General features: G+C 43.8%; 1 protein-coding gene across 1 annotated transcript in view; it reads left to right on the top strand.

The window, feature by feature from the left end:
• Window positions 1-1,855: 1,855 nt before the first annotated feature.
• The window catches only part of LOC103185325 (zinc finger C3H1 domain-containing protein), a 39,366-nt gene continuing 18,282 nt past the window's right edge, over window positions 1,856-22,939 (top strand). The window contains exons 1-15 of the mRNA XM_042335059.1: window positions 1,856-2,578; window positions 8,997-9,389; window positions 9,480-9,541; window positions 9,645-9,843; window positions 10,937-11,172; window positions 12,020-12,140; window positions 12,725-12,816; window positions 14,444-14,620; window positions 15,735-15,887; window positions 17,374-17,511; window positions 18,093-18,211; window positions 18,926-19,069; window positions 19,739-19,913; window positions 21,649-21,780; window positions 22,235-22,786. Of these exons, the coding sequence (XP_042190993.1) occupies window positions 1,999-2,578; window positions 8,997-9,389; window positions 9,480-9,541; window positions 9,645-9,843; window positions 10,937-11,172; window positions 12,020-12,140; window positions 12,725-12,816; window positions 14,444-14,620; window positions 15,735-15,887; window positions 17,374-17,511; window positions 18,093-18,211; window positions 18,926-19,069; window positions 19,739-19,913; window positions 21,649-21,780; window positions 22,235-22,786 (3,273 nt within the window). The 5' untranslated portion in view covers window positions 1,856-1,998. The remainder of the gene's footprint in view (window positions 2,579-8,996; window positions 9,390-9,479; window positions 9,542-9,644; window positions 9,844-10,936; window positions 11,173-12,019; window positions 12,141-12,724; window positions 12,817-14,443; window positions 14,621-15,734; window positions 15,888-17,373; window positions 17,512-18,092; window positions 18,212-18,925; window positions 19,070-19,738; window positions 19,914-21,648; window positions 21,781-22,234; window positions 22,787-22,939) is intronic.

The following is a 22,939-nucleotide window of genomic DNA, read 5'->3' as shown; positions in this document are numbered from 1 at the left end:
TCATTCTGATAAATTAAATCTTATACTTACTGCAAAAATTGACGTTGCAGCACACAATACTATCTTTGTTATAATAGATAAAATAAAATACGAGCATATTACTTCTTAGTGAAAAACGTTCTATCATCTTAAACTCTTTTCATACCTTGTTGATCATCAAAATATTATGAAACATTTCACTTTCCTTTAGAAGCACATGGAAACATAGTAACAAAAGATTTAAAGTGACTCCTGGTCATCCCAGCTGTCCTTATGTAAAATATAGTAAATGTTGGCAGCTTAATGTTTCCACTGCTATCTAATTCAGTGGAAGCACCTCCCCAAGATTAAATTAATATTGTGTTTCAAATGTCCAATTTATAGATAAAAGAACATTCAACCATGAAGAATAAATATTTTTTTTGTGATTTTCAAACAATGAATATTGGTTTAAGCACTGTTAACTTATGAAATAGTGTCTCAAAAGTAGTACCAGTTTACTAATAGGGAGGAATTAGGATTATGCCAAAGACATAAAATGAAATTATAGCAGTCTGCTGGTCAGTTAGTTTGAGTAGAGCGTTGACTAGAGGGTTGATGTAAGTGTGATAAACAGCCTAATAAGAGGAAAATGATGCATTTGGATTGCTGCACATAGTATTGGTCACAACGAATAAGGCTGCCCAAACCCCAGTGGTAGGGCAGATGAGATCAACAAGAATAATCCCCAGTGATAAAGAAATTAACAATGAACATGAACAGTAGTGGATTCAAGTGACCAATTTATTATAATTATAATCCTTGCATTTGATATAGCACTTTTTATATCTTCTCGACGTCTCAAAGCGCTTCACAGAATATACTGTAAAGTGAATTGACTATATTTGGGGGCGAACTGCGGCAGCCAATTGCGCGCAGCAGTGTCCCCCAAACGGTCATGGATTGAGTGACCAAATTGTTATTGTTTTTTTTGGGGGGGGGGTGGCGCGGTGGGGGATTATTTACCCCCGGAAAAGCAATCCGCCAATCGACTAACAGACAGGTTTCTGCTAGGTAAGCAGAGACACGTGGGGTAATAATAACAATAATAATCCTTGCATTTGATATAGTGCTTTTCACGTCGGGAGGACATCCCAAAGCGCTTCACAGAACACACTGTAAAGTGAATTGACTGTATATTTGTGGGCGAACGCGGCAGCCAATTGCGCACAGCAATGTCCCACAAACAGTCGTGGATTGAAAATGACCAATTTATTATTGTTTTGGGTTTTGGAGGGATTATTATTAGGCTCTGTGTGGAGTAAAGAAACTTGCCCAAGGGTTTCGCCCTCTGCCTGGAATTTAACTCGGGTCTCTCGCTTGAAAAGCGAGTGCTCTAACCACTGCGCTACAGGACTCCAAGGAAACTTGGCCAACATTTGGTCCTCTCGCTGGCTTGGCGAGTGCGGTAACCGACCGCTGAGCGCTCACGATTGGAACGAGTCCATCGACCGTTATTATTTTTGAAGGAGAGAGAGAGCGCCCGGGGGCGAGCGGCGGGGGTGGGGGGAGCGGGCGCGGCGGCGGGGGGAGCGGGCGGCGGGGGGGAGCGGGCGGCGGGGGGGGAGCGGGCGCCGGGGAGGGAGCGGCGTGGGGGGGGGGAGCGGCGGCGGGGGGAGCGGGGGAGCGTGTGGGGGGAGCGGGAGCGGGAGCGTGTGGGGGGGGAGCGGGTGGCGGGGAGCGGGGAGCGGGCGGCGGTGGGGATCGGGCGGCGGGGGGGGGAGGGCGGGCGGGGGGGTGGGGGGGGGGGGGGGAGTGGGCGGCGGGTGGGTCCGAGCACGTGCCGGACCCAGGACTTGACCCCAAATGAAAACAAAAAATCCCTCCCAAAGGGGGGGGGGTCATTGCGTCCGCCGGTGTGACGGGCGGGTGTCAGTGTGACTGGTGACGGCTGGAGGGAGAGGAGGAGGAGGAGGAGCTGTTGGTGTTGGAAGTTGTTCTTTCCTGTTCCGCCGCCGCAGCCGCATTTCAGACCCAGTGATGGAGGGCGGCGCTGAGCCGCTGTCCCCCCGCGAGGAGGGAGAGCTGGAGGACGGCGAGATCGACGACGATGACAACGACGAGAACCTGTACCCGAGCGCCCGGCCCGTCCCGCTCCCGGTCCCCGCCCCAGTCCCGATCCCTGTCCCGGCCTCGACGCCGAAGCCCAGGCCCCGGCCCGGGTCTGGCAAAAGCGACGGTCCCTTCCAGAAGCCCCGGAGGACCGCGAACCGCTTCCAGCCGACGCCGGGCTCCGGCAACGGCCTCCCGTACCGCCTGAAGGAGCCGTTCAGGGGCTTCGCCTCGCAGCACCCGGCCTCCTCCTCCTCCTCCTCCTCCTCGCTGCTCCCGCCGCCGGCCATGCTCGGCGACTCTCCCCGCTCCAGCTTCTGGGAGCGGAGCCACGGCACCTTCGACCGCTTCCGTTTTCGAGAAGGTTCGAGCGGCGGCCGCTGGGGCAGAGGGCGCGGCTGCCCGGGGCCCGGCGACTTCGGGCCTCGAGGCTGCAAGCGGGGGAGGCCGGGCCCCGCGCCCGTGGCCGCCTTCAACAGCCTCCGCCGGGAGTCGCCTCCCAGGAAACGTATCCTTCCGTCCGTCCGCGCAGCCCCGACCGCCACGGTGGGTGGTGGGGGGGGTCGGAGCAAGTCCTGGCCCGGGAACGGCCTCGGCTCCCCCCCCCTCTCTCTCCTCACGCCACAGCCCGGCTCCGGGGCCTGGGCGGCTCCTCTGGCGTTTAACTGGTGGGGGAGGAAGAGGCTCCTGGGGGTGGTTTTCAGTGTGAAATAGGTGTGTGTGTGTGTGTGTGTGTGTGTCCCTCTCTCCTCTCCAGATGATAGGGACACATTTACACCGTCTGCCCTCGGGAGAGGGTTGAATTGGTGGGAGTAAGACAGACAGACCCCCCCCCCTCCCCTCCCTCCCCCCTGTGTGGGTGGGTGGATGGGGAGGGAGGGGGTGGGGGGGGGGGGGGTCTGCAATAGTAATTATTTTATTAGGGTTTTATTATGTATGTTTGGATGATGGTTTGGGTGTGAGGTGTACCTGGTCAGTCACGGATGCTTCAAGCAAAGCGGTGGACTTTTTTTGTTGTTGTTTTTTTTTTTAAAAAAAATATATGAGGTTTCGGGGTGTGGTGGTTCAGAGGCGGGAGGGGGACCGGTAACTTTTTTTTCCGGTACTTTTGAGAGATTCGCTTTCCGAATCGCTCTCGAAGCAGTTGGGGGCTCTCACTCACTCACTCACTCACTCTCTCACTCACTCACTCTCTCACTCACTCACTCTCTCTCTCACTCTCTCTCTCTCTCTGCGTGTTTGCAAAATGGGGGCTTTGCTCGCAGTTCGGGAATCCAGTGTTATTTCTGGGTGGAAATGTCGAGGGGGACATCTTGGGAGGTGGTTAGGATGACCGTGCAGAATGATGACTCACAGGAGAGTCATGAAGTTCCGGAGGGAATGGAGGAAACGATTTGATTTCTGTTCTGATATCATTCGGTCTATTCCAATATAAGTCTACCTGTCGTCCCCCCCCCCCCACCACCACCACCACTGTAATCCGCATGAAACCGACCACCTGCTCCCTCAACCCCAACCCTCCCTCTCTCCTCACCTCCCAGTTTCACCTCCTTGACCCCCTATTCACAGACATCATAAACCTCTCTCTACCCACTCGCACCGTCCGCACCCCTTTAAAAACGTCGGTCATCACTACTATTCTTTTTTTAAAAAAAAACTTTCCCTGGACCCATCCCTCTTCTCAAATTACTGCCCCATTTCCAACCTCCCTTTCCTTTCTGAGGTTCTGGAATGAGTCGTTGCTTCGCTTCTTCCTCTCCCACCGCTCCCTTCAAGAACGCCTCCAATTGGGTTTCAGTGCCGTCCACAGCACAGAAACAGCCCAGGTCAAAGTGACAAAATGACATTTTGCCCATCTGCTACCAGGGCTTCCTCTGCATCCTCATCCTTCTTGACCTCCCTGCTGCCTTCGATACCATTGACCATTCTAATCTCCTCCACCGCCTCTTTCACCTTAACCTTTATGGTTCTATCCTTGAATGGTTTAGATCCTACCTCCCATACCGTCTCCACTTCATCTCCACAAACGGCTTCTCCTCTAGCTTGACCCTCAGCTGTCCTTTCTACCCCACATCTGTGCCATGACCCACTCTGCCTTCCCCCACCTCTGCAACTTCGCTGGGCTCCGCCACTGTCTCACACCGCAGGCCACCGAGACCCTCATACACACATTCATCGCATCCAGGCTCAACTGCGCAAACTGCTTGTCTACCTCCCCCACTTCTCCCTCCGTAGGTTGCAGATCATCCAACACTCTGCAGCCCGTGTCCTCTCCCACACCAGGCTCCTCGACTCTATTGTCCCCCTATCCTTGCCTGACTCCACTGATTTCCTTTCACACAGGCGATGCAGTTCATCCTGGTCCTCACTTTCAAAGCCCTCCATGGCCTTGGCCTACTTCTGTGACCTCCTAAATCCCTATCAACCTGCTTGCTTCCACCGCTCAGCGGCTCCGTCTTGCTTCATGCCCCCCACCTCGCCCGCCCCAACGTTGGCGAGTGGGCCTTCAGCCACTCTGCCCTCACCCTCTGAAACTCCATCCTGCAGTCCCTCCACCTCGCCCCTTGCCTTCAAGACCCTCCTCTTTGACCGTGCCTTCAGCCACCCTCCTTTCCCCCCACCCTCCATCCTCCCCGATCCCAACCCTCAGCTCGGGTCTGAAACACTGATTGTTCAGCGCCTTGGGACGTCCTCCTAATGTGAAAGGACCTATACAAAAGTAATTTTGTTGTTGTATTTGGGTGGTGCCTTGGTTGCATCTGTGTATTGTTTTATACGTCCCAATTTCTCTAAAAAATGTATATCAGTCAAGCTGTAACTTATTGCCAAGCTCCAAGGTTGCTTGTACTGATGATTTTATAAATGCAAGTAATCAATGATCAGAATTGATTTGAACATCTTATGGATGTTGCAGGGCACTTTAAGCTATAAGTCTGAGCTGAAGTTATGCGTGAGTAAGCCAAGAGTTCATTTGGCAGAATATGCATTAAGGGTAGCATGACACATAAGAATGTTTTTAATCTGTTCTTTTCAGATGCTCACTAACAGTGGCACAAATTAAATCAGAAATCTAGCTTTCCCCCCCAAATTACAGTTATTTTTCCTCACACACTTAGAAGTATGCTGAATAATCTGCGTTTTACTAACTTGTATTTAAGACCACTTTGCATACAAATTGTAAACTCATGTTGGCATACATGACATTGAAATGGTTATGCTGTCCTTTACATTGTTCTGCTTTTTCATTTAATGCATCTTTGCAGTTTTTTTTGCAGTTTAGTTAGTTTACATTGGTTGGTGGCTGAAGGTGTTCTAGTCTAATCTTGTCCCATATACTGGACACATTTTGCCTATCAGCCTCCTGTGAATTCATCTATGAAGATACAACCTCGTTTCTACTGATTATACTCAATAACTTTGTGTGATAGTATGAGTTAATTTTACACTCTGATTTTCCATCTCCTGTTGTAAAAATGTTACCATTTAAACCTTGCTCTTAATCTGACTAAAAGGTAGTAGCCCATTAGGATAAACTACCAGCATGAGTGATGGAACAAGACATTACAGATGATTTCTTAAAGGAATTTAGACAACGTCATATCAACTGAAATAATTTGGAGTTATGTTATTAGGTTTAGAAACTTCAGAACTGTAATTTCAGGACATTTAAAAACAACGGAAAGCTTCCTGTTCAAATCAGGTCATTATTTGAGCATGAGTCCTTTTTGCAGTTTCGTTTCCTCCTTTGGGACGAGTTTTACTTCTGTTGACACACATTAACATGTTTTGATGAACATCAATGATGCAATCACTTGGAACTGAGTTTAAACTTCAACACTGAGTCTGAATGCAGGAAAGTGAAACCTAGTGTCTCAGACAACACAGTTTAAATAATAATAATCCTTGCATTTGATATAGCGCCTTATCATTTCTTAGAGACGTCTCAAAGCGCTTCACAGAATATACTGTGAAGTGAATTGGCTGTGTATTTTATGGGCGAAACGCAGCAGCCAATTGCACACAGCAGTGTTCCACAATCGTTAAATTATTATTTAAGATCACACAGAATTGTGGAAAATTCTTAAATTCCGAAGCCATTTTGTATGGACTGTGGAAAGCTGGCTTCCAAACCAAGAGCGAATTAAAGAATGTTCCGCCTTTCTAAATTTATTACCGTGGTTTCATGTGCTAAGGCTGGGTGGGATTTCAGACCTGGGGAGGGGGGTTAAGAGTAATTCATCAGCTTTCGGTCTGATTCTGATCTGTGGGACAACAGTGAGAATTTAAAGCAATTTGTCTGCTTGGTAACTGCAGATGCTAATTTAGACCACGATGGCAGTATCTTAAAAGTAATTTTTCAAAAAATGTTATTTGCATAGAAATGTACTATACATAAAGTGCTGATAGAATGGCCCTGTATGATCCACAAGTTTGATGAGTTAGTGCAGCTTTTGTGATTGATTCAATGGTGTGTAGATAATAAAGCAGCATTTTATCTGTCTTACCAATGGAGTGAGAACAGATAAAAGCAACAATGCTAGTTTTATTTATATTCTGGGAGGCAGCTGAAAGCTAGTGGACTTTTCTCCAAAGTCAGCAAAACCAATTGTTTGAATGTAGAAACCGTTTTGAGTTAGAAACATAGAAATTTCAGTGATGAAGGTGGCTATTGTGGCTAAATTGTGCCTGTGCTTCTATTACCTGTGTATGTTTGTAAGTAGTGATTTTTAATAATTCCTAAACCCTCAAGTACAGGGTGACCAAAAAGTTGTGATACTATTACAATGTCTAATACATTTTAAAGAAATGATTTTTTTAGATAAGGCAGTTAGATGTCATCAAGCTCTCCCTGTCCACTGGTTCAGTTCCCACGCCCCTAGAAACAGCTGTCATCACCCCCATCTTGAAAAAACCTTCCCTGGACGCATCCCTCCTCTCCAGCTACCGCCCCATCTCTAACCTCCCATTCCTCTCCAAGGTCCTGGAACTAGTCGTCGTGTCCCAGCTCTGCTCCTTTCTTTCTCGCCATTCCCTCTTTGAACCCCTCCAATCCAGCTTCTGCGCCGCCCACAGCAAGGAAACAGCCCTGGTCAAAGTCACTAATGACATTCTGCGCATCTGTGATCAGGGCTCCCTCTGTCTCCTTGTCCTCCTCGACCTCTCTGCTGCCTTCGACACTGTCGACCACTCCATCCTCATACACCGCCTCTCCGCTTTACTCAATCTTCACGGACCTGCCCTTGCCTGGTTCGATTCCTATCTCTCTCACCGTCTCCACTTTGTTGCTTCTAATGGTTTCTCCTCCAGCCCCCACACTGTCACGTCTGGCGTCCCCCAGGGCTTTGTCCTTGGCCCTCTCCTCTTTAATATCTACATGCTCCCCCTTGGTGACATCATCCGCAGACATGGGGTCAACTTCCACATGAATGCGGATGACACCCAACTCTATCTTTCTGCCTGCACCCTCAACTCCAGGACCACTGCTGTCCTGACAGACTGCCTGTCGGGCACCAAGTCCTGGATGAGGGCAAATTTCCTACAGTTGAATGTGAACAAGACTGAGGCCCTCCTGATTGGCTCGCGCCTGCGCCTCAGCACCTCAGTCTCTGGCAGCATCAATCTCCATGGCTGCACACTACGCTCATAAGCCAGTCAGGAACCTAGGTGTCTTGTTCGACCCTCAACGTTTTTTTCCCACATCCAAGCCATGACCCGCTTTGCCTTCCCTCACCTCCGTAACATCGCCCGACTCCGCCACTACCTCACCCCTCAGGCCGCTGAAACTCTTGTTCATGCCTTCATCACCTCCAGGCTCGACTATGCAAACGCTCTGCTTGTCGGCCTTCCCAACTCCTCCCTCCACAGGCTGCAGATAATCCAGAACTCTGCAGCCTGTGTCCTCTCCCGCACCAAATTCCGTGACCCCATCTCCCCACTCTCGCCCCCAACCTCTGGACCTCCTAACCCCCTACCAACCCGCCCATTCCCTCCGCTCAGCCGGCTCCAGCCTGCTCCACATCCCCCCCAATCCACTCCGCCCCACCGTTGGCGGGAGAGCCTTCTGCCACTCTGCCCCCAACTTCTGGAATTCCATCCTTCAGTCACTCTGCCTCACCCCCTCCTTAGCCTCCATCAAGTCCCGCCTCAAGACCCTCCTCTTCGACCATGCCATTGGCCACCCCCCTTCCCTTCCCTCTCCCCGCTGACCCCAGCTCGGGTCTGAAATGCTGTACACTGTCCAGTGCCTTGGGACGTCCTCCCAACGTGAAAGGCGCTATACAAATGTAATCTTCTTGTTGTAGTTATCACGACCTTTTGTTCACCCTGTATAAATGCCTAATCATCTAGTTTTCTGCTTACAACCAGCTCATGGAGTTTTTAGTCTTTTTAGACTTGAAAGTTTATGGAATCTATAATGAAATAGCAAAATGAGTTGTCAAGTGAAACTTATCTATAGAATTATTGTTTATGGAGTAAGTTCAGTGCGGTTATATAATCTTGAGGTCCATTTGACGAACCATGAGAGTGAAACTCAAATGGTTTACCCCAGTCATATAGGGTAATAATCCCTATTATGTTTCTAATAGGGAAGAGGCAAAAAACCCTATCTTTAGGGCAACTCTTAATCCATTTGTGCAGTTGATGCCTAATGATCAAAAGTAGTCATGGAATCCTACAACACAGAAGGAGGTCATTTGGCCCAGCATGCCTGTGCCTTTGGAAGAGCTGTCCAATTTCACCCCCCACCCTTGCTCTTTCCTCATAGCCTTGCAATTTTTTTCTTTTCAAATATATATCCAATTCCCTTTGGAAAGTTATTATTGAAATTGCTTCCATCACCCTTCAGGGAGTGCATTCTGTAATATTGTATAATGTAATGCTTCATTCTTTGGAAAAGTGTTAAGTTTCCTTTACGTTTAATTCAGCAAAATTCTTGATGCGGTTACCATCAAGACGACCGCCAAGCTACTCTTATAGAAATGATCAAGACATGGAAGAAACCTTTGAGGAACTGCTTAAGAAATACAAGGAAATTCAGCTGGAACTGGAATGTCTTAGTAGAGAAGAGAAGATATCTCTGTGTACTAAGGGAGAAAATGTACAGGAGGAAGAAACAGACATTGTGAGTGGTGAACACAGTATTGATGCCAACAGTATTGACAAGAATAGTACTCAGATTTCATCTTCAACTGAAAATATACAGTCAAAAATTTTCCAGGCATTTGAACTGAAACCTATTAGGCAAAAGCTGCTTACTCCAGCACAAATGGATCAAATTAACCAGACAAAGGAAGAATTGGAAACCGAGTCTAAAGCAGGTTTGCAAGACACAAAAATAACTACTTCTATTTTATGGTTTGTGAATACCAAATGATACATTTGTTTTATTAGTAACTTTTTTATTTTAGATGGTGAAGATAACGATCCCAACCTTTCAAACAACAGGGAGTCTGAGGAATTTCTCCTTAAGGTAGATGAATAATGTGTTTGTAATTCAGAATTTATAACATCACTTTTGGTGTGGCCTGCAAATTTAAGGATAATGAAATATTAATTCTGTGAACCATTAACAGGCTAAAGAGGATGATGAGGATGAGGGGAAGGAAGAGGAGGTATCAGAACTCCAGTTGCGACTGCTCGCTCTGCAATCTGCGAGTAAAAAGTGGCAACAGAAAGAACAACGTGTGATGAAGGAGAGCAAGGAAAAGCTGATGAAGCCGAGAATGAAAACTAGCCCTAAAGCCCATTCAGTCAAGAAACCTCTAAGTACAGGTACTGAATTGTACAGTTTTGTTGTGCGAGATGAAAATGTATTACTGTCTGGAGATAACATCTAAATATCCAAGTTGAATACTTGTGGTTAGTTTAGCTTGGATTCATTATATTGCTGTCCTATGAATGTGATTTTATGTTTTGACCAATTCAGAATGATTCCCTTAAAAAATTAGTAAACAGATTGGTATTGATCCATGTTTTGTCACAGCAAAGCTGATAATAATAATGGTATTTCAAACGTCCATCTCCATGAATCCTACATATGTAAGATATTCTTGTTAAATTGTTTGTCATTTAGAACCTATGACATTTTCAAGTTATTTTCCAGGAACAAAACTTCCAGTTGTACTAACTTTAGCTCTGCATGCTGCAAAATATACACATAAAAATATAAATTGAATTGTCAAATAAGTGAATACATTCTCTGTTTGTCGTTTGAATTATGACGATTTCTGTTCTGGAACATTTTTCACTTCCAGTAAGGTTTTCACACCCTTTTATATAAGAATTTGGTGGTCATACCTTTCAGAGTTAATGCACGTAAAGTATAATAGACTCTGGACAAATGAAGTGGCATTCACAACCTGTCAGAGCGCTTAACAGTGGCGGATGCCAAGCCAGTGGGAGGGGGAATGTGACTGTAGGCATGGTCGAAGAGGAAGGTCTTCAAACGCGATCTGAAAATGGGGAGATTGGACAAGGCAAAGAGATTTAGGGAGAGAGTTCCACAGCTTTGGGGCGTTGTGGCTGAATGCGTGGCTTCCAATGGCGTGGCAGAGGTAAGGAGGCCGGAGTCAGTCGAGCTGAGGCAGCGGGTAATGGTGTAGGGAGAGAGCAGGTTGGAGAGTTAGGGGTTGCTAGGGCGTGTAGGGTTATGTCAAGTAATTTAATGCTGTTTTTACACTGAAACTACACTGATTGAAATTTCTGGTCTAGTGGCATTGGAGAAGTGTATGCAGGTAGATGTTTAACCATTATATATTGTAGGCAACTGCTTAGACGGCTGAGAAGTCAGCATAATCTTGACTCCAATAATTAAAAAAAAGTTATATTTCGGGTGGAAAATCATTTGTTTGACTTCTTTGTTCAGTAGTTGCTACAAAGCAGGTTTTGCGAAGGCAGAAGACCAGAGCTTGGAAAAAACTGCAGCAGCAGAAAGAACAGGAAAAGCAACGACGAGAAGAAGAAGAGAGGAAACAAATTGAAGAGGAAGAACGGAGAAAGCGCGAGGATGAAATTCGGAAAATTCGTGACCTCTCAAATCAGGAAGAACAGTATAATCGGTTCATGAAACTTGTGGGAGGGAAAAAACGATCGAGCAGCAAGGTAAGAGTGAGGCTTTGCATTGATTTAACTTTTACTAGTTCATTTGCTCATCGTCACCTACGCTTCTACATGCGTGTCCTTTAACAACACTCCAAAGTTGATGAGTTACACTATTAACTGATAGTTTTGGTATTTTCGCTGCTCCCTCTCATTTTAATTAGATCAGTGTTTTCCTGCATTATATATACTTATTATTACATGTATGAGATCTAAAGGAATTGCTATGAACGATCTATTGTCATTACACAAGTGTTAGGTTAGTTCCAATGCGAATAAGTCTAAAACATTGCACTGAGATTACTGTTTGCTTGCGTTTTGCAAGTGTTTTTGAGATGTAGTCAGAAATAATGTGCTCATTGTACACTGTAATAATTAAGTAGGTTGAAGAAGGAAAATATTTAGAAATACTTGGAAGCTCCCTAACTTTAAATAGAACTAGTGGGCAGCACACTTCAGGGCATCACTGCCTGGAATAAAGCATTCTCACAAAACCTCTTGTCTCCTCCATTTTTGCATATGTACTGCTCATAGACTCCCAGAAATGATCAGAGAGGGTGTGGGGGTCTGGAAACATGATTGTGTTTTACTCTCTAGCATTCTGGAGAAGGCTTGCTTTGAGCTGTGGGTGTCCTTGGACTGCGAGCCTACTTCTCATTATGGTGGTGAGTGATTCACTCAGCCACTTGCTGCAGATTGTTTCAATGCAAGCTACAAAAACAACATTCCAGAAATACGGAATGGTAATTTACAGGAACAGATTACAACCTTCCAGCAGCTTGTAATAAGTTCCACGTCATCCAGCAGGATTTCAAACGATGATACAACCTTAAATGTTGAATTTTCTTAGTCCACAGATGCAGATTTCAGAAAATCACAGGATAAGCAGATCGATGAATCAGGAAATCTGTATCAGTATGACAACTATGAAGAGGTTGCTATGGAAACAGATAGTGAAACTAATTCACCAGGTAAGTAATGCACAATCTGTTCTAATCCATTGGCTCATAATCGGGTGAAACTGCCAAAGCACCACAGGAAAATCTGCTAAGCAGATGGTTGCCCTTTTGCCAAGCAGATATTCTCCCAAGCTATCCTTTGGCAAATTGATGAAGGTAGATAATTGGGGGAATCGCTTTGAGTTTGTTTTGGTGTTGTTAGGAGGATTCTTTATGATGGGAACATAGGAATGTACGTGACCATAAAAGATCATTCTGATATCTTCCATCCACCGTAAGGATTGGGTCCACCTAGATTTGAATTGATTGAAATTTCAGAGGAATTTTCCTTTAATAAATTTGTGCTCCTATGTCATACCATGTGACCCCTATTAAATGCCCCTAGGTCATACCATGTGAGCTTGTTAAACAAAAGGTATTGTGTAGTTAGTCTTAAGTATTCGCATGTATGACACTTGTTATTGTGACAATGGGTCTAATATCTACCAATTACTTGATAAGGAACCCTGGTACTTGGAAGTGGATTATCCTGATCCATATTGTGTCATAATTCTTTGAGCAATAATCATTACAATGCTTTTTCTCCTTCTCAACAGTGTCCTCTCCAGTGCCTCCTTTCTTCTCTACGGAATATCAGTTGGGATATTTTGTTCCGATGCCACCATTGCCGATGTATTTACAATATCAAGTTAGTTTCATTTCAAGTTGCTAAGTATCTTCCTTGACCATAATACAAAACTGATATTCTATTTGATATTGTGTTCCTGTGTTATTGTACTACCTTTATTTAGCACAATAACTTGCATTTATATAGCACCCTTGGTGTTGGGTAGCATCCTGGAACACTTGGCAGTAGCGGAGTCTTCATGCCAAGCCATGGGGAAAGGGAACGGGGGAGGTGAGCACGATCAAAAGGGAATGTCTAGGTAGGATTTGAAAGCGAGGAGAGAGAGGGCAAGGCTGAGAGATTGAGGGAGAGAGTTTTGAGATATAGTGGCCGAAGGCACGTCCACCGATGGTGGAGGGGCTGAGGGACAAACAGGAGGCAGGGTGGTGGAGTGGGGGGGGGGGGGGAGTGTAAGCAGATTGGATAGGGAGGTGTGTGGGCATGAAGGGATTTGAAAACAAGTGAGAGGATCTTGAAATCCATCCTTTCGGTAATTGGGAGCCAGTGGAGCCTGGCAAGGCCTGGTGTGATGGGGGTACATAGTATTGTGTGAGTGAGTATCTGGCCCTGGAATTTGGAACAATTGAATCTTGTGTATTGGTGAAGCTGGGGAGACCAGCAAGGAGGGTATTGGAATAGGTCAGCTGGGCAATGACGAAGGCGTGGATGAGGATTTTGGCTGCCTTGGTTATGAGGTTTGGATCAAGGAGTGCAGTGAAGGGGGTGGAAAAAAATTGGTCCTAGTCAGGGAACGAATGTGAGGAGGAAAGCTAGGGATTGAACCTGATGCCTAAGTTGCGCATGGGTTCGGTGAGTCTGAGGGAGAGCCTGGGAAGGTTGAGGAGTCCAGACCCGCAGGATAGAAGACTACAGTGTAATGCAAGTCATTTCCACGTTATTACCAAATAACGTGGTGGAGTGCTGTAGCTCAGTGGTTTGAGCGCTTGTCTCGCTAACAAAAGATCTGGGTTTGATTCCTAGCAGGATGAAATCTTGGGCAAGTTTCTTTACACACCTGATAATAATCCCTCAAGAAAAAAAAAACAATAATAAATTGGTCACTTCAATCCACAACTGTGGGACACAGTTGTGCGAAATTAGCTGCTGCGTTTTGCCGACAAATATAGTCAATTCACTTTACAGTAAATTCTGTGAAGCGCTTTGAGATGTCTAGATGTGAAAAGCGCTATATCAAAATGCATGTATTATTGTAGTATTGATTCATTTACACTATAATATGTGGACCCTATTCCCCACACATCTGCATAGCTGGCCAACTTAGTTTCTGCACGCCTGCCAGTTCCCGTGCAAACATATCTGACTCTGGGTCATCAGGTTGCCACTGATGTCAGCTTGCACACAGCACCAAAAGTGATGGCAGCAACCTGTTGACCTGGAAATAGGCATTTTTTGTTTAGTGCAGGAGCCGAGCTCCCAAGACACTGTTGTTGACGGGCCAGCCAACCTGGCTCGTCCACAGAATTTGGGGGCAGGGATTTTCTCACTGCTTGTTTCTGCGTGTAATCAAAATTGAAGTCCATCCAAGCTATCTGTGTTTCAAGCAGCAAATTTCTCCTGTTTATACATTGTTTTGCAGTAATCGTTATTCCAGTGAAAACTAAATCAGCAAACATTTGTTCCCTTTTAGAATATGGATACATATTTGCCTCCTCCATTGGAGCCCCCACCACCCCCACCTCTCCCTCCAGAGGAGCCTGAGCAGCCGCCCAAACCACCATTTGCTGATGAGGAAGAGGAGGAAGAAATGCTTCTTAGAGAAGAGCTATTGAAGTCTATAGCAAACAGGCGTGCCACAAAACCAGAGGTAATAATGAGTTTATAATCATACTCATATTAATAATCCTTGGACTCGGTATAGCGCCTTATCACATCGGAAAGGTGTCTCAAAGCGCTTCACAGCATTTACTTGTGAAACGGAGTGACGTGTGCATTTGTAGGCAAACACGGCAGCACAATGGCGCATAGGAATGTTCCACAAACAGCCATGGAGTGAGTGACTAATTTGCGGGACTGTTGACCAGGATACTGGGGAGGAACTCCCTTCTCTTTTCAAATAGTGTTATGGGATCTTTAACTTCCACCTCAACAGGCAGACGGGACCTTGATTTTTTTTTTCAACATTTCATCCGAAAGACGGCACCTCCATCAATGCAACAACAACAACAAGATTCCATTTATAGAGCGCCTTTCACGTTGGGAGGACGTCCCAAGGCGCTGTACAGTTGGGTCAGGACCCGAGCAGGGGGGAAATGGTCAGGGTGAGGGGAGGGAAGGGAGGGAGCGAGGAGGGGGTAGAGAGTCGAGAGGGGAGCTAAAGGCACAGTCAAAGAGAAAGAACACCCTCTCCCAGTGCTGCATGGAGTGTCAACTCAGACTGTGTGAGTTCAAGTCCTGACGTAGGATTTGAGCCCCCAACCTTCTGACTTGGAGGCGAGAATGCTACCACTGTGCCAGGCTGACACTTGTATATTAGTTTTAGCCAGCAGAGGGCAGTCTTTAATCACTAATTAGATTTAGTTGCAGTGGGTTGTTCACAAACTAGCATTTTTGTTTTTTAATGGATTCAATCCATTAAAATATAGACACTTAACACTTGCCAGCAATAGTTTTGGTGTCGGACTGCGTTGAATTAGTTTATAGCTAGGCAGCCATGAGATGATTGATTTATGTCCGTGTGTCAAGGGTGGTCATTGTGAATCATTCCTGAAGGAAAGTGTGCAGGATCAGGCTTGGCTCTGACAACTCTGGTTGAAAATTGTGCCAACGTGAAGAATTTTAACCAGAATTTTAGTGAGGACTAATGCTTCAAGAGAAGAGTTTAGGTTGGTTCAAGAGGATAATTTAGGTAGGAAGAGGGTGGAGAAGCTTTGTTGTGTGCAGCCTCAAACACTGATATGTTTTTTTTCCCTTCTAAACAGGATGCAACTGATAACTGTGATTCACTGTCTCTTTCTGTTGATAACTCTCAATCTGCACCATTGAGCAACATTTCCATTGTTACTTCCCAACCACGAGCCCAAAACACAAAGTTTGTGAGAGGATCTCAAGCACCTCCACGGCAAATGATCATGGTAACTAACTATCTTTGGGTAGATTGTCTCGAGAGCAATTGCTCAATGAAATCATTTTATTTAGTGGTTAAATGAGAAGTATACTAAAATTAAGTCTAGGTTCAAATGTGATGTTAGATAACAGGCTTTTTGTTAATGGCAAGGGTTGTCATAGTAAATATTTCCTATTGGTTCAAGTTATCTGAACTGCATCACAAGAACAGAGTTCTGATTGAATGCATTATCTGTAAGCAATGCTTCTTTGTTTGATCTTTTCCACTGTTGACACTGTTAACCAAAATACAGTATTAAGCTGCAAATAGTTGATATTTGCAGGGCAAAAATTCTGTAGTTTTGTACACTAGTAATAGGCATACATTTATAAATGGACATTTAAATATTTAATCAGCCGTTGGATAACAACACAGTATTATAGAAAGTTAAAGTTCAATTTGAAGAATTCTGCACATAAAGCTTTACCTGATGATTCAGTGAGCCGTACACACTGAATGTTCCAGCGTCTAAATGGAGCTTCCTCCCTTATCCTGCCATCAAAAGTGAACGAGATCCTTTTTTCCATTAGGTAACTGTAATTCAGTATAGATAATGTGTTATTTGTTCAATTGTTATTTCGGTAACTCAATGTATTAATCATTTTTAATCTAATGAATAGAAAAACTTAAAGAAGTATGCAATCAAGCCACGTGATCAGATGTGTTGTTTTGGATCCTTAGCTTTTTAATACCCACTCTATTGAGTCCTAGAATTTATTCCAAATTAGGTAAAACATCTGAAGGGACAAATGTTGCCTTCAGGTAAATACCTTTTGAAATCCAGGCTTCAGACATCAGATGTGTTGAAAGTTGTAAGAATTTTAAAACAACCAGGTTCATGCAGGTTATAGAATAGTTCTCCTGTCTGATTTTAACTCTAGATTTCAATGTGTGTAATGGTTTTCACCTGAAAGTCCATCCTACAGATAGTTATCGACATATGGGTGTATATAATCAATTTCAATAGCCTTTGCATGAAAGGAGTGTATCAAAGTGTTGATGTGAAACATTTACATGAATGGATAGCCTGAACAAATTCAAGTAAATATTTACCTGCCCAGCTCCAGAAGGGAAAGTTCCATTAATAAAATTTATTTTTTGGGTTAAAATAAGTACTACCTGGTTGTGCCTAGTTAGAGCACAAATCTGCTTGTAAAGTGTGCATGTGCAGGAAGCCGGTCAGTCTGTGTTGGAAGTGATATCAGCGGCAACAACAACTTGCATTTATATAAGCGATCGGATTACCTGAAGATTTTTTTTATTTTGTGGACCTGTCATAACACAATGTCTTAATTTTCTGGACCCCGAATACTGCAATGCAATGGGTTTGTTTTATACTTATGATGGTAATTCCAGCACTGTACAAAGCGATGTAAAGATAATCCTGATTTTTTTTTTCCCCTGTCCCTTGTGTGTTCAAACCGTAAAATGTTGATCTTTCTCTTAATTTTCAGATACCTAGACACAAATCCGTAGTTGTGAGACTGGACGACTCTGATGATAGTGACTCGGATAATGAACAATCCAATCTGAATGTAGGTGTTTTGGGAGGTTTGGAGTCCATGATCAGAGAAGCCAGAAGAACTGCAGAGGTATGGAGATGCATAAACCCTATTTCTATGGTAGATGCTTAAGCTTTTGTATGCAATTACCTACTAGGTAGTGCAACCCTCTGGAATCACAGTGATATTTGGAATGGATTAAGTTCAGTGATACCTGAAATTTTTGTTAAAGTTCATTATCGGATAGTCCGGTAGGTTAGCATACAATTCCTTCATTTGAATTTCGGCAAGGCTAGTAGGACAAAATAACCTCTTGCTTGATTGTAAGTGTCCTAAATAAAAAATATTTGGACAATTTCAGCCCAATTTGATTTTTATGTTCACAGCACAAAGATGCCAGTAATTTAGCACTGAATTTGACATCTTGGGCCATGAAGATGTAAAATGTGAAAATGTTACTGAAGCAATGGAGGTACAGTAGATTGAAGTAGGGCTATTGGAGATGAATGGAGCAGCTTTTGCTCTAGCTGGCTCTTGTACACAACCTAAAATGCATTTCAGACTGACCTTAGATTCAAAAAGTAGAAAATCACTTTTGTCAAAAATTTACCAGAAAATATGCGTGAAATATGTTGATACTTTTTTTTCTCTCTCTCCCATGTTCTGTAAAGGCTTCAAAATCAAAGCCCAAACTTAAAGCAGAGAAGGAAAATGTCCCTGCAACAACCGCAGGAAGTCTGCCAGAAGGAGGAAGAAAAGAACATAGACTCTTAAAAGCAGATATTGTGAGGTAATTAGTCATCCGCCATTTAATATCTGGTCCTGTACAGTAAAACAGGCACTCTGAAAATTCCTGTTCAGAAATAAGGAAACAATCTATTTGCATTAAGTTAGCAGTGTATTTGCTTATAACCATCTTTCAGAGTTTAATCTTTCTTGGAGTTTAATCGTGTCTTGGAGCAGCAGTCCAAGACACTATCCTCCACAAAGAGAGTTCTGTAAATGCAAGGGTCTTTTTTTTGGCCATTTAGGATTTTGAAACCACTGTTTTATTCTAACCTGATACAGAAAGTCATGATCCTCGTATTGTTTTACTAATTATCATAGTTAAAACATTTAAAGATGGAACAAATTAAATTCTTTACAGTTTAAATACACAATTTGCTGCTGCAAAAGGCGATAACTGCAATCTACAATTCTTTTGTGAAATTAATTAGTGAAATTTAAAAATAAGAGTAAATATGTTTATCTTTTCACACCTCCCCCTTTTTGATGATGGTGTTAAGCCAGAAAGTCATGTGACATAAGAAGAGCTCAGAAATCCAAGGTATTTTCTGGGGAATTTAGTCTAAACTACAAACTCATATGGCTAAAGGAATGCACTAAGCATTGCATCCTTTCTATTCTTAATGTGCTAGATTCTTCATGCTTACTACTGTATGTAGCAAGAGTACAATTCTATTGTTTTGCTTTAATATATTGAGATCTGATTTGATTTGTTTAGCCGTGAGAAGCAGCGATTGTTAAAGACTGATAAAGTCATCAGTCCATCATTAGGTCACGTAGATGTGGAAATGGATGTTAAAGAGAAGCTAGCACTGGCCAGTAAACAGCTATTAGAAGTTGAAGACCAACTGAGAAAACACAAGTAAGTTTTAGTTTGATTTTAAGTAAGATTCCGTTTTTACTGTGAACCTGAATGAATATACCACATTTCTCCCAGTCTCCTTAAAGCTCTCGATTATAACTTCATTTCTGTCAAAGAGAGCTTTATGAATAAGATCTATTTTGTTTAGAGCTTAGCATGTGTAAGAGAACAAATGAATTCTAACTGTAGAAGAGAGCATTAAATATTCAGTTTCTGAGCACCCCATTTAATTTGTTATGGGAATAAATATCTCAGTTTTAAACTTCAACAACACTACTAGAAAAAGGTTACTGAGGGGTGAAGGGGCATATTGTAGGTGGCATTTAAATTAATATCCAAAATAAAGCTTTCCACAGTAACGTATAAAATGTCTGGTTTTATTCAATTTTCCCAGTTTCCCTTAATGTTTACCTTGTGCCATGTCTCCTTAAACTGCACATTACTCTTCAGAAATTCTCTTGCCAGTGTTTGTGAAAAACTACTTTCTCAAATTCTGAGTGATTTGGCTATTATTCTTAGTTGTGTTTCCCTTGCCCCCACTCACCATGCATTTTCTCTTTTGCTTAGAACAATTTGAAAATGCACAATATACACCATTTTATTTTGTTTCTCATTTGAATGTTTTGTTACTCGAGTGCAGTGGTTCATATCTATCTATTTTTGTTTCAGACTCCTATTGACAAAAGATGAAACTCTCTTGTCAAATCTCCTGCAACAAGTAGCAAAGAAGAAAGAAGCACTGCGGCAAGCAGAAGTCAAGTACATTAAGCAAAAAGAGCAGCTGCAGACAGCAGAGAAAATTGTCAATGCCAATAGAATGCTTCTCAAAAAACTTCAGGAGCAGGTATGCAAAGTGCAGCGCCTCTGCACCTCAGGCTCTGGCAGAGTCCCTCAGGGCTTTGTCCTTGGCCCTCTCCTCTTTAATATCTACACGCTCTCCCTTGGTGACATCATCTGCAGACATGGGGTCAACTTCCACGTGTATGCGGATGACACCCAACTAACTCTATCTTTCTGCCTCCACCCTCAACTCCAGGACCACTGCTGTCCTGACAGACTGCCTGTCGGACATCAAGTCCTGGATGAGGGCAAATTTCCTACAGTTGAATGTGAACAAGACTGAGGCCCTCCTGATTGGCTCGCACCAGCACCTCAGGCTCTGGCAACATCAACCTCCATGGTTGCACACTGCAATTCACCAAGCCAGTCAGGAACCTAGGTGTCTTGTTCAACCCTCAACTGTCTTTTCTTCGCCACATCCAAGCCATGACCCGCTCTGCCTTCCCTCACCTTCGTAACATTGTCCGACTCCGCCATAACCTCACCCCTCAGGCTGCTGAAACTCTTGTTCATGCCTTCATCGCCTCCAGGCTCGACTATACAAATGCCCTGCTTGTTGGCCTTCCAAATTCCTCCCTCCACAGGCTGCAGATAATCCAGAACTTTGCAGCCCGTGTCCTCTCCCTCACTGAAGTCCATGACCCCATCTCCCCCACTCGCCTGACTCCATTGGCTTTCCCTAACCTTCAGAGGATCCAGTTCAAGATCCTGGTCCTCACCTACAAAGCCCTCCATGGCCTCGCCCCACCCTACCTCTGCAACTTCCTAACCCCCTACCAACCCGCCCACTCCCTCCGCTCAGCCAGCTCTGCCCTGCTCCCTGTCCCCCGACCCACCCTCCCATTGGCGGGAGAGCCTTCAGCCACTCTGCCCCCAACCTCTGGAATTCCATCCCCCAATTACTCTGCCTCACCCCCTCCTTAGCCTCCTTCAAATCCTGCCTCAAAACCCTCCTCTTCAACCATGCCATCAGCCACCCCCCTTCCCCTCCCCTCCCTTCTCCCTCCCTGACCCCAGCTTGGGTCTGAAATGCTGTACACTGTCCAGGGCCTTGGGCCGTCCTCCCGACGTGAAAGTCACTATACAAATGTAATCTTGTTGTTTTCTTCATGTTTTGTGTTCTCGCTTTATAAATTCCTGTTTTTTTTTAATTCTGTGTGTCAGCCTGGCCCAGTAGTAGTACTCTCACCACTGAGTCAGAAGGCTGTGGTTTCATGCCCCACGTTGGGACTTGGAATCACATGGTCTAAGATGAGATTCTAATGCAATGCTGGGGATGTGTTGCATTGTCAGATGTGCCATCCTTCGGATAAGACATTGAACTGCGGAGGCATATGTCTGTTCGGGTGGATCAAATGCAAGGATTATTATTATGTTAAAAGATCCCATGGCACCATTGGAAAAGAGAAAGGAGTTTCTCCCAGTGTCCTGGCCAACAATCCCCAAAATAAAATTGGTGACTCCCTCCATGGCTGTTTATGAGACGTTGTAGTTCTGAAACTGGCTGCCGCATTTGCCCACAAAGTTGACAATCAATACACTCTGCAGGATATTCTGTAAAACTTCTTGACAACATGATAAATGCAAAAATTATTATTCTGTACTACATTGTGATAGCAAATCTTTCAGTGTTAGGTAGTACAACTTCCCAGATTCATTTTTGAATGTAGATTTTTCACAAATCTAAGGAATCTTAATCAATTTAAAAGTAATATTGTCTTTCCCCACCTTCCTCTTAGGTACATAAAGTGCAGCATCGAGTACAAGTGAAGAAAAAATTGGCATTAAAATTTGGGGAAGAGCTTGCACGAGCAAAAGCAATCGCCAGTCGTGAAGCAGGAAAGCATAAATATGAACTGGTAGAATTTGGAGTAAGTATTTGAGAATTAAACTTTTAATCTTTTATTTATTTGCTAATTTTACCAAAAAATTGTCAGGCTATCCAACTTGTGTGTCACTCACTTTCCCAATGTGAGAGTCTGTCTGTTTCTCTGCTTCTTTATTCTACAGAGAGATGAGCTTCTGTGAGAGTGGTTTCCTTTCCTCCTGTCCAATATGCAATAAAACAAATTAACAAAATAAAATTGAGCTAGAGAAATATTTTAAAATGATTGAAAAGTTTTTTATTTAGCAGATTTTGTTATTAACTTGTTTTTAAAAAAATTGGAAACTAAGTTCATGTAAATTTTTACTTCTTACTCTTCAAAAGAAAGAAGGCAATTTTCTATTTAAGCATTTAAGACCTGTAAGTAGTTAAAATGTATTATCAAAAGCAATAATATGCTTTTAAAGGAAACTTACAAGTGTGCCCTTTTCTGTCAGCAGTCCAATAAGTCTATCCAATTAGATGCGTCATATGCAGCAACTTTGAAGAAACAATCGTTTGAGTATATAGCAAAGGAGAAGAAACGGTTGCAGCAACTTGAATATGAATATCGACTGAAGATACAAAAACTAAAAGAGGCACAAGCTTTAAGACATGCTGGGTTACCCGATAATCTGCCTGGTGTTGAGCAAGAGCCTGCCTTTGTGGTGCCACAACCTTCTCTGCATGACCTAACCCAAGATAAACTTGTTCTTGACTCGGAAGAAAATGACGGAGAGGATGAAGTGCAGTCTCCATCGCTAAGGGAGCGAAGGAGGTCTTTCCGAGAGTCAAACTCTTTCACTAAGCCAAATTTAAAGCACACTGAAGTAACTCTGGGGAAAGAGAGTGTAACCAAACCTGCAAAGAAGAGCTTTGATGAGCCTGAACTTTTTCTTGGACTCAACATTGATGATCTTAAAAACCTTCATGCAGAGCGTGATGATTTGAAAATGTTGTTGGAAAAAACAGTAGCTTTCATGTCTTCAAATGAAAAACCTGTTTATGGCCAGGTTAGTAGTTAATTACTGCACCTACTAGTTTATTGGAAAGAGATATAAATGAGGAAAGCTTCACAAAACTGATGCGAGGTTATGGTTCTGACAAGCTTTAAAGCCAAAAGGTGATAGCACCTAACCTCCTCTTTACTTATCCATATCCTTGAC

This window comes from Callorhinchus milii, unplaced genomic scaffold (assembly GCF_018977255.1).
Source record: "Callorhinchus milii isolate IMCB2004 unplaced genomic scaffold, IMCB_Cmil_1.0 Scaffold5, whole genome shotgun sequence".
Taxonomy (NCBI): Eukaryota; Metazoa; Chordata; class Chondrichthyes; order Chimaeriformes; family Callorhinchidae; genus Callorhinchus; species Callorhinchus milii.
This window is presented reverse-complemented; position numbering and strand designations above follow the sequence as displayed.